Raw genomic sequence first — 12188 nt, 5'->3', positions numbered from 1 at the left:
ACATCAGGAATGGTAACATACAAAAGCCAGTAGGAGAACCCTTCAATCTCCCTGGACATTCAATAACAGATTTAAAAGTAGCCATCCTTCAACAAAAAAACCTTCAAAAACAGACTTCAAAGAGAAACTGCAGAGCTACAATTCATTTGCAAACTTAACACCATCAATTTGGGCTTGAAAAGGGACTGGAGTGGCTGGCTCACTACAAAAGCAATTTTCCCCTCTCTTGGTATTGACACCTCCTCATCAATTGTTTGGAGTGGAAAACATCCACCCCGACCGAACTGGCCTTCAACATTGCTTCTCCACTTGTAAGGTAACTCCCTTCTCTTCATGTGCCAATATATATATATTTATGCCTGCATCTGTAATTTTAACTCCATGCACCTGAAGAAGTGAGTTTTTACCCACGAAATCTTATGCCCAAATAAATCTGTGTCTTTAAGGTGCCACCGGACTCCTCATTGTTTCTGTGGATACAGACTAACACGGCTACCCCTCTGATACTTCATATCCGCCTAAGTTTTACTTGTTTCTCTCTCTCGGCTAATCAAACAAATGGAGACCAAATACCCATAAAATAACTTGACACCATTAAATAAAAGTTTTTGGCAACTCTCTCTTCTTTTCCCCCATTCCTCTAAGGAGCCCCCTACACCTCAACAAAAAAACATAGAACTAACAAGATTCATGCTTAGCTTCACCATTGAATCACATCCGCATTCATTTGTTTGTACTTTTTCTGGTTAGCTTGTAAGCCCTTTGGGACAAGGATCTTGTCTTTATACCTTTCTAACATGCCCAGCAGTGTGGGCACTATAGAAATAAAAACAACCATTATCATATAAATTTCAAGAAAACAGTTGATCTTCAAGTAGCTCATTCATAAATATGTTGTGCGCTCATCTTATATGTTAGGACCTCTAAGAACTAGCCCAACACTTAATAAATAAAAACTGTAGGTGAAAAAGAAGAGCTACTATATACAATGAAAAAAATGACCTAATTGGCAAGTTTTAATACAGAGAAAGCACCATTATAAATAAGCTCACGTGGCTTTTAATGATATATATATCACTATTTACAGTCAACTATAAACAATAGGCCAGAGTGACACATGTCTAGAATCAGGCCCATACCATATTTATTTAAATCTGAACTCTCTGGGACAGCCTCACTTCACAAAAATCTTTCAGTGGTATTTATTTAATAGTCTTCTGTATTTACAAATCCATATGCAGCATCTGTGTCCCAAGCCTCTTATGCCACATTTCTATGAATATTCCAGCAAGTGAATATTCCGGGCAAGAATAGCCACCAAGTGTCTGCTGCAAAGCTCATTGAAATCCATGGACGGACTCCTCACAGGGGACTTCAGATTGGGGTTCCAAAGGGCAATATTTTAAATGCATATTTGTGCAACGTGAGTTCCTAATTTGTAGTTGAGATATTCACACTAGAAACCTGACTGTAAGAGGCACCCTCATCCTGTCAGTGAATGGAAACATAGCACATGATCTGTGTCTCCAATCAAAAATGTCTGACCTTCAAATATTGAATACCTGCCACCAACTGCTCCCAACCAGCTATGGACTTAGAATTATTTGCAAGAATTATTGGGTGAATAATTGTGAATAACTAATACATTTGAGGAGACCACACAATCTGTTCATGCACAATATGCAAACTAAAGTTGTGGTGAATTCCACTGAATAATTTAGTCATTACAAGTTATTTGCTAAATTCTAGCTATATGAGATTTGGTTGTCATGAAGGCGATAGGGATAGTAGTCACTCTATAATAGTGTAAATATACTACCATACAAACAAGTTCCAGGCATAGTCTAAAATGCAATGGTCACAGTTCTAAAGCTTTTTAATAGTGGGAAGGCTCACTAAGGTATAAAATGGTGCCCGTTTTTAATAGAACAAGCAGCTTAATCCAGCTTTTTGGAAGTGCCTTTTGCCAAAGCCTGCCTCCCAGCATCAGTTTGGGGTCCAGCATAGGATGCATTTGCAGTCTACTTTGGATATAAGTGAACAAAAATGCTGATGCCTCATTATGCAATGTGGTAAACTACTATTGTCACTTTTGCTCAGAGACACCCAGCCAGCTACATCAAAGCAATTACAATGATATGCCCTGTGTTCATAAAAAAAGAAGTGCAAACCCAAAGAGCTATTCAGACTGTATATTGTAACAATATATATCATTTCAAGCTCTGCAATATCGCTAGATATGCCAACCTAGACAAGAGAAAACAGGAGAAAATTAGAGTTTATTCATTTAACAGCAAGCAATGCTGCAGGTCTCAATATCTCCCATCACAAAAATACATAGTAAGCCCGAATACATCCCCTACCTCCTCCCACACACATTGCAGCAAGCTTGAATGGCTGCCATATTTTCAAGCTTCCTCTTTGCTTCCAAGCTGGAGAAGCACAAGATGTTTGGAGGTGAGGGGGTGGGAGAAGATAACCTCCTCTAAAGGTTCAAGGAACTGAGCAACATTTAGCCACGTGGAACCAAATCCTGCCTTCATTTACACCAATGCAACCCCACTGACTTCAGTGTGCTTGGCAGCCATTTACTGAAGTTAGTCAATTGCCTGGGCATAAATGAGGACAGAATTTGACCCACAATTTCCAGTAAAGCTAGAGGGTGGATAAATTCTATGGAAATCTGAGAATTTAGGAGTCACAATATCAGGAACACCACGGCTCTGAGTGTCTGTCTCTGAGGCAGATCAGAGAGAATGAAAATGGCACCACAGCAGAAGGAAAGTGAGAGCTCAAACCTGCCAAAAACTCTCCTGACCTTTTAGAGGCAGCTTCTGTCCATCTGTCATCTGAGGAGACGGGACCATCCATCAGTTCAGAACTGAAGAAGCGAAGGTGGAGCGGAGAGAAGACGAGGTGCTGCCTAAGCCAGCTCTCCCCACCTCGCTTACATTCAGGGTTCAGATTCCATGCGTTAGTACCACTGCGGTCAGTACAACTACTTGCAGAAGAAGATACAATCAAATGAACAGGTGGCAGAGTTAGATCATTAGTAACTACAGATTTGGGTCACTACACTTTTAAAGAAACCATATTCCTTATCAAGAGAGAGAACCCTTTTCTATCAAGCTTGAAGGGAGTTGTTCTAGTTTATGTCTCACGTTCACAGAATTTGGGGCATGCACTGGGATGGAAAATTTAACACCATATAACTCAGGTGTGCTTTTTTTAACAATAAAACATATAAGTGCAAGCTAAGGGGAATTTAAATTGCAGTGTGTTTTTTTTTTAATGTACCTGTGATTACCAGTATATGGAGTGAGATACTGATATACTTTCCTCTCCTCATGAAAGATTTTTCTAAACACTTATTTCACCCAGAACATGGGGAGGGTGAGAGATTATTACAGAAATGACACAGGGGCGTTAAAGAGTGAAACCATTTTAATTTTTCAAATACAAACCTCCTCACATGTAGTAAATTTAGACATAGACATATGGTCCACCACATCACATTTTACTCAGCAATAAGAGTGCCAAAGATTTAAAGTCAACAAATCCCTTATAAGCTAGTAAGCCAATTTACAGGAAAGGCAGAGTGATGGCAAAGAACATTCATAATTAAACATGAACCTTTGTGTTTAAATGTATTTCTGGAGTTTGAGCTAAACATAGCATGTTGGCCTATGATCAGTGCATGTGGATTCTCTTTCCTCCCAACCCCTACACTTCTGTGAAGACTGTTTATACGCTTCACTCGTTACTTTTTCCTAAAACATCTCCAGGGAATATGTTAGAGCTGATCTTGTGAGGTACTCAGGTTCAGTGGGGGAATAGCACCAGGTAGGAGCATTCCCTCTGACATTTGAGGGATTACAATTAATCACAGGAGACCAGCTATTTTGTGCACCATTCATATTACAACTAAGTCAGCATACAGAAAAATGCTGACTATCCCTTTTATGGCCTTACCCTGTAAGGTGCCAAGTGCCCTCAAGTCCTGTTGTCTCAAATACCCTCAAACCCTAGTTGTTCAGAGCTAAAAGGAAAGTGTAGCACCTGGTACATTTCTAGCCCTGTGCGTTGTACTTTCCAACAGCAGAACAGGCATCTGCTGTAAACTGAAGTTCCAAGATCAGTGTATAAATTAGCACTGACCTGATTACTTGTAATTCAGGCATCCTACTTTGGATGAGGAAGTTATGCTTTGTGAAAGGAGGATTGCAACGTCCTCATCACAACAAGACATATATATATTTCTACACTCATCCCTTTTCTACACACTCCTTTTCGCTGTGGCAGTAACACAAATTAAAATGAATGGTCTCTTTTAATTGTAAAGGTGAACTGCAAAACAAAACCAAAGATTGATGTAATTCTGGATTTTGGGGATGAATTCCTTGTCTATGCAAGGCACTGAGCTAAGTAATATGCTATAACTTTTTAAAATTCCTTTGAAGTTATGGGCACCTCCTGGTATGCTACAAATTTCACAGAATGCATCATTCTGTGACTTCACTGGGTTGCATAAAACTTCTGGTATCAGTGATGCCAGAAGGAAAAAAAAATCTAGGAAATCCCTTGGCAAAGCAGGAAGTGCCAGTGGATTTCAAAGGAGAAAATTTAACTTTAAAAATGTTTATTTCTGTGCTTAATTCCCCGCCGCCCCCAGCATTCAAAACACAGATAAGTCTGCACTGAAAACTGGGATTTATTTAATTTTGGTCTTCGCTATATATGTGATTCATCTTCAATAGTAAATACCATGAGTCCATCTTAAACAAGAGAGACAACTTAAGAAGATGACTCACAAAGATCAGGGTTACAAGCATATAACAGATAAAAAATGCTAGAGGATAGATTCTGAACGTATGCAGGGATTCTGCTATTCCTCTCCCACTGACTAATGGAAGTAATGTAACTAAATTCCTGTGCAGCATGTTAGAAATGTATCCCTATGTGTAATATCTTCAGATATTGTTTATGTCTTACTTTATATTTTGTTCCTATTGTATACCTTAATGATATAATCCTCTGCTCTACTATGCATGGCTTTACCAGTGTGTTGTTATTGTAGATCTCATAGCTGCCATCCAAAGCAGAGACAGAATTCATCAAACTATGTAAATTATTATTAGATATTGGTATTTCCTGTAAACAGATACATATACAAATAAATATAAATAGATAAATACTGTAGAACAATAGTATTCTTATCTCACCCCTACAGAGGTATATTGATAATCCATGGATGATGATAAAATCTGGATTTTATCTTTAAAAAGATGTATTATATGAAATTTCAGTGTAACAGAAGAACTAAGGTAGATCATAAATTATTTTTAACAAAATCCAGTGTGAAGTGGGATTTTATTAGCCTAAAGCTTTTACACTTACATTTAGAAGTGTTTCCTTTGCCTCTGCTGAACTGTAGGCAGAAACAGCATTTAAGCACCTTTCATTTAGTAATGAGAAAGTAAACCCTTCCAGTCAGAACATGAGGTAAAACAATATTCAAAAACAGTCCTCCAGTTTCTCCACGTCTTTCATACTGACTTTTCAGACTATCCTACATACAACTGGGAGAAACAATCAATTGTAAATTACAAAATCATCTCAGATTTAGAAGACTGCTCACAGTAAATTGAAAACATAGCCTTAGAAAATCTTTTGCACAACTGCTGAGTCTGTGCGTGTGTGTGTGCGTGAGAAAAGCTAGAAAGCACTTTTCTATGTTTTTTTAAAGTAAAAAATGCATTCAACAGATAGCTCTGACAGTCTTATTTATGCATTCATCTTAGCAGCAGTTTAAATGTGGTTGATATACAAGCAGAGATTTTCTATCAACTCTCAGCATAAAAATGCAGAAAATAATTTTGCCACAGTTTTTGTTATTCTGTGCCAAGTCTCTAACGAGTGATAACTTTGAGATACAGTACATGCTTTTGTGAAGAATGCATCTTGCAAAACCTACCATGTACCTCTTAATCAATTTTTTAAAATGTTCTTCAAGCATATTTCAGTGATTACTTTGGTCAGCTACAGACAAAAGGTCTTCTGACTCTACAACATTTTGTTAAGAATTGTAATCCCTTTGGTATTAAGTTACAGTTTTACATAATGTCAGGTTTTAATATGGCATTAAGTCCTCATTCAATACATACAGTGCACTCAAGCTTGCACATACACCTGATAATTAAATTTGCCTGACCTTGCATTTACACATATTATTTACAACGTGTGTACTCAGTAGTCTAAAGACTCTTCCCCTTCTCCTTTAGAAATACATTTTAAACACTAACCTAATGCTTATTTGACACTTGAATACAGTTCATTGTGGCTCAACCATGCCAAAACAGAAACAAAAATACACACAGATTCAGACAAATGAATGGAAAATGTTGCTGTTTCAAAAGTACCAGATCATGTAGTTATGTCTCTAGGAACTCTCTTCTCAGAATTAAAATAAAATTACAAAGAAAAGGAAAACAATGGACAGCTCCAGTGTAATTTTCACACACTGTCCATCACACAGGTGAATTCAGTTCTTTTCCATCTCACAAAATGACTAGCCCTTTTTGTTGACAATAAGATTGCAATGTTTCTTCCTGTAATTATCTGTGTGGAACTAAGAGACACTGCTGTGCAAGCAAAAAGCCTGTTTAAAAGTGTTTGATGCTAAAATGATATGATTCCTTCAGTTTCAGCCAAAGGACTGTCTCCATGTTGGTTAATATAGCTGAAGTTCCATACATTTTCATGTGGCTAAGTCCTGCTGAGTTGGTAACCCTTAGATAATATAAAGCTTTCAAAGTGCTGATCTTCTGCCTTTTCCTTCACTCTCTGCTCTTCTATGGAAGACACAAGTTTGTCCCTTTCTTCAATCACTTTCATCATCTCAGTAAAAATTTCATGCTCCTCGTTCAGTTCTTGTTCGTTTTTTAGGCTATCTAGGAGATTGCAAAACAAGCAGTTAAAATACGATTGTAAATTGGGACTATTACTGCAGACCAAAACATATAATTAACTTCCCAGCTTATTTACCATCAATGGCCATTTTCTCTCTCAGTTTCTGCTCCAATCTTCTTTGGTGATCCTCCAGTTCCAGTTCCTGGGCTCTAGATACAAAAATAAGAATGGCAAAGAATCAGCTGACATAGATTTCCTAAGGATTTTAGAATTCAGAAAGTAACAATCAACCTTCAGCAGACCCGTTAAAAAGATTGATATACTGGCTCCCATGTATCTGGCCTTTTTAATAAAATTATTTTATGCTCATTTCATTGTCAATACTGCTGTCCTTTTATTATGTTTCTGCTTCTTAGATCAAGGTCTAGTGGTTGGAGGTTTCCCCAACACAGTAGTATGTGCCAGCTAAACAATGTTGGCAGTCCATCACTGATGACGATATTGTTGCAATCCTCATCTATGGCTACCCCTACCCTGAAGTCCAAACCCTGATGCACAGAGTCAGCTGCACTGAGCATGGGAAGACTGTATCTATCATGTTGAATGATGCTGCTACATAGCACCTTTCACTGAGGATTGGAGATGATTTCGTCAATCCTGCTCAAACCTGTTACATCCTGATCTTGTCAGAGACCGCCAGTGAGTCCTGTTCTGAGCCATTTGATCAAGTTCTTTGGAGACTGCTCTTCAGGTTACCTGTGAACTGCTTATACTTCTTTCTTCTGTCCTTTGTGGCATGGTTGGAGACACAAGCAAAGAACAAGTTGAACAGCACTGGGACAAATATGCAGCTTTGCTTCGCTCCATTCGAGATTTCAAATACATTGGAAGAGTCACCGTTGAAGAGCACCTGCACTGTCATGTGATCATGGAATAGACAGATGATTTGTATGAACCTTCTTGGGCAGACCTGTTTATGTAGAATAGCCAATAGATCCACTCTGCTGACTGTATCAAAAGCTTCGGTCAAGTCAATGAAGACTGCATACAGGTCCATGTTCTGCTTGAAACATTTTTCCTGGACCAGCCTTATGACAAAAATCATGTCCATAGTACTACGACGTGGTCTGAAACCTCATTACGGCTTCTGGCAGATTCTCCTCAGATATGTTTGCAATGAGTCTGTTCAGAAGGATGTGAGCTAGTATTTTCCTTGCTGTTCAAAGGAAGGAAATGCTTCTGTAGTTTTCAGTCAGATTTGCTCCCTTTGATTTTGAACAGGGATACAATAATATCTTTCAAGTCTTGTGGCATTTCATCTTCCTCCCAAATGCTACTCAAGGTATCGTGAAACATCTCGAGAGCCTTTGGACCTGCTACTTTCTACACTTTGGAATACCATCCTTTCCAGAGCCTTGCCAGAGTTCAATTGTTTGATGGCATTCATGATCTCTTCAACTGTTGGAGGGAGGTCGAGATCATCTGATGGATTTCTTGGGTAATTGGTCAAGGACATGCTGATCAATATGGATGGTCTATTGAGTAGACTATTGAAGTGTTCAGCCCATCTCTGCATGATTCCTTTCTTGTCTTCGATGAGGGTCGTGCCACCTGCCGACTTCAAGAGAGCTGTGCCAGATTTAGATGGTCCATAGACTGCTTTGAGAGAGTCAAAGAACATCTTTATATTGTTTGTATCTGTGTAATGCTGAACTTATTCAGGTTTCCTCTCCCACCATTCATCATCCATTCTTCTCACTTCAAACTGAGCCTTGCTCTGTAAGTATTTAAATCTATCTTTCTTTGAGATGGAAGTGAGATCGTTCTGCCATTCAAACAAATGCTTTCTGCTGGTCACTTAGGAGTTTGGAAATGTCTTCATTGTTCTCACTGAACCAGGCCTGGCGTTTGTGACCAGCTGCACAATATGCAACTGATAAATGCCAACCATCGACCTGCTCCCAGAGCAGAACCCAGGGATTAAGAGATGCCATCTAGACCTACAGTGCACCACCCACCTAGCCCAAGCAGTAGGGAGTCACTTGACTCTGACTTGACAGGCATATATGGTACAAACATTTGTGTGAGCAAAGGTGCACATTTTTAGGACAATGACCAAAGTATTGATGGATTCATACTCAGTTTTAACCCACCCCAGATTTTGACACCACTCACTCTGCCTCTGTATTCGACTCCTAAATAGAGCAGAATAAATAACTGAATTTTTAGTTTGGTGGCCAAACCAAAATATCTGGAAAAAAAATTAATTTCAGGTCAACCCAAAATGGAAATGGTTCAGCTTTTTCAGAATTTTTTTTCCCTAATGGAAACTATTTACCAGATTTTGCCAAAATTCAGAAGTAGTTTTGTTTGACCTGAAACTGTGTTTTCTGATGAGTAAACTATTCATCCAAAACATTTCACCCAGCTCTACTCCTAAATCTTTCCCAAATGAGTTTCATCTTTCCTCTCATTTCCTCGTGTTGCCCAGGAAAAGCTGATATACTGTAGGTTAGAAATCTCTCTCCACTCCCCACCCATTTGGTTCCTTGACCAATTTGTTTTCCAGTGGATTAAATGCCTGGGAGGTCATTAGGCCCTCATTACATGAGAGCAGAGCATCCACAAATAATAGTGCTATGTAATAGACCTATAGGATCAAAACCACTGTACCACTGGGGAGTTCAAGTGCATATCTGTGTTTGGAATAGAATGTAGCTTTGGGTGTATTTATTCTAACACACTTCCAACTCCAGGAAACAGTAGAGTAAGCAGGAGAAGCGTGGACTCTCTCTGTGTGTTAATGGCGATATGCTATGCAAGACACAAAGTGGCAATTTAGCTCAATAATGAGAGCAACATGTATCAAGAGGAAAATCCTGTGCCTGGGACCTAAAATGAGTCCACTTCCCCACCCCCCACATCTTTACTACTGATGGCAAACTGTGAGTTCTTACTTACATGGTCAAGAGCTCAGACTCATAACACACTAATTTATTCTTCTCCAGGACCAGCTCAAACCATTCATGTAACAGCTGAGTTTCATCCTGTGTGCCTGAATCTGATTGAGATATAAAAAATAAATGTGTTATATTGGATTTCCCTCGCCATGATCAAACTGCTTTGAAGCCACTTTAAATGATCCTTGTTTGTAAGGCTAGATGTGTACCATATAGAACCTTTGTGATGTGATATTTATGTCAGTAGTTCTCCAGGGTACCAGATATATAACACACCTGTTTATATTTTGGTGAATAGTTTACTATAGTTAAGGATATACTGAATTTTAGGCTGGAATAAATACAAGAAAAGAATCCCGCTTCCATCTTGAAAATTAGCAGGTGTTTTTTGTTTTTTTTCAAATATTTGTCTACTCCTTTTTGAAATGGTCGGTATTAATTGCTCCTTATTCTGGCATAAATAATTAATTTTTTTAATGTTAACACTAAGTTCCAGCACCTGATTTATCTATTTTAGGTGGATACCTCCATCAGAAACTTAAGGGTGGGCAAGGCTGGCATATGTCAACTGGTCCCTCCTCCTGGTGGGCCCCTCACTCTTAATCAAAGTCCCTACCAAAAGGGCCCCCAGCTCATTTCCCATCTGACCTTTGTCTTTAAATCTGCATCTGTGAAATAAATGTTTTGACGGATTAGAAAAGCTGCACTATAGACAGTCCGTTATTATTGTTAATATTATTTGTATTGTAGTAGTGTCTCCAGTCCAGGATGCCATTGTGCTCGGTGCTGTATAGTCATATAACAAAGAGATGGCCCCTGTCCCCAAAGAACTCACAATCTGGGTGTAAGACTATAAACAACTAGTGGATACAACTATTCTATAAAGAATAGATTCCCAAAAATGAAAGCATTTCTTCACTGAGTGCCAATATTGCCCCACAAGAAGAGATGGCAATAGAAAACTGGCCTTTTCAAGCTGTCGTTCAGAGTATATTGGTGGACCTTTGTTTTAAGACCTGAAATGGCCCATCATCATAGAAACATAGGGCTGAAAGGGATTTGAGGGGTCATCTAGTCCAGCCCCCAGTGCTGAGTTAGGACCAAGTATATTGAGACCATTCCTGACAGGTGTTTGTCTAACCTGTTCTTAAAAACCTCCAATGGCAGGGATTCCGCAACCCCTTTGGACACCTATTCCAGTGCTTAACTATCCTTATAGTGAAAAAAGTTTTCCCTAATATCTAATCTACATCTCCCTTGCTGCAGATTAAACTAATTACTCCTTGTCCTACCTTCAGTGGATTTGGATAACAATTGATCATGGTCCTCTTTATTGCAGCCTTAAATACAGTTGAAGCCTGTTTTCAGATCCCCGTCCCACAACCCAGTTATCTTTTCTCAAGATTCAACATGCCCAGCTTTTTTAACCTTTCCTCATAGGTCAGATTTTCTAAATTTTATATCATTTTTGTTGCTCATCTCTGGACTCCAATTTGTCCATATCTTTCTTAAAGTGTGGCGCCCAGAACTGGACACAGTACCTCAGCGGAAACGTCACCAGTCCTGAGTAGAGTGGGACAATTACCTCCTATGTTTTCCATCGAACACACTTGTTAACATACTCCAGAATGATATTAGCTTTTTTCTCCACTGCATCATACTGGTGACTCGTATTCAATTTGTGATCCACTACAACCCCCGGATCTTTTTCAGCAGTACGACTGCCTAGACAGTTATTTTCCATTTTGTAGTTGTGCATATGATATTTTCTTCCTAAATGTAGTAGTTTGCACTTGTCCTTATTAAACTGAATCTGGTTGATTTCAGACAAATTCTCCATTTTATCAAGATAATTTTGAATTCTTATCCTGTCCTCCAAAGTGTTTGCAACCCCTCCCAACTTGGTGTCATCTGCAAATTTTTCAAGCACCCTTTCCACTTCATTATCCAAGTAATTAATGAAAATAATGAACAGTACTGGCCTAAGGACAGACCCTTATAGGAGCCAACTAGATATGTCCTGCCAGTTTGACACCGAACCACTGATAACTACTCTACTCATAATCATCTACCCTTTCAATGTTCTGTTAGAAGTAGGTACTCCTCACATCAGTAGGATCCCACAGGTCATTAATACATATGGCTAACTTTTCAAAAGAGGATGCAATGCACTGAGGAAGCCCCCTACATGTATGAATCTAAAATGGATGCTTGTGTACCCTACCCAGCTACCCCTTGGTGCAGGTTGTTTGTACCCTTGAAAATCTGGCTACAAAGTTAACAAACTCATCCCTTAACCTGATTCTTTGGTATTTTACC

General features: G+C 38.9%; 1 protein-coding gene across 14 annotated transcripts in view; it reads right to left on the bottom strand.

Annotated features, from left to right (window-relative positions):
* Positions 1–3426: 3426 nt before the first annotated feature.
* The window catches only part of MICAL2 (microtubule associated monooxygenase, calponin and LIM domain containing 2), a 188491-nt gene continuing 179729 nt past the window's right edge, over positions 3427–12188 (bottom strand). For 13 of the 14 annotated variants that reach the window (XM_078853224.1, XM_078853207.1, XM_078853210.1 and 10 more), the window contains 3 exons: positions 9871–9970; positions 7045–7118; positions 3427–6950 (listed from right to left, as the gene is read on the bottom strand). In XM_078853224.1, the coding sequence (XP_078709350.1) occupies positions 6766–6950; positions 7045–7118; positions 9871–9970 (359 nt within the window). In that variant the 3' untranslated portion in view covers positions 3427–6765. Of the gene's footprint in view, positions 6951–7044; positions 7119–9870; positions 9971–12188 lie in introns of those variants that run through there. The other variant, XM_078853216.1, reaches the window with a different exon arrangement.

The sequence above is a fragment of the Lepidochelys kempii genome, chromosome 6 (assembly GCF_965140285.1).
Source record: "Lepidochelys kempii isolate rLepKem1 chromosome 6, rLepKem1.hap1, whole genome shotgun sequence".
Taxonomy (NCBI): Eukaryota; Metazoa; Chordata; order Testudines; family Cheloniidae; genus Lepidochelys; species Lepidochelys kempii.
This window is presented reverse-complemented; position numbering and strand designations above follow the sequence as displayed.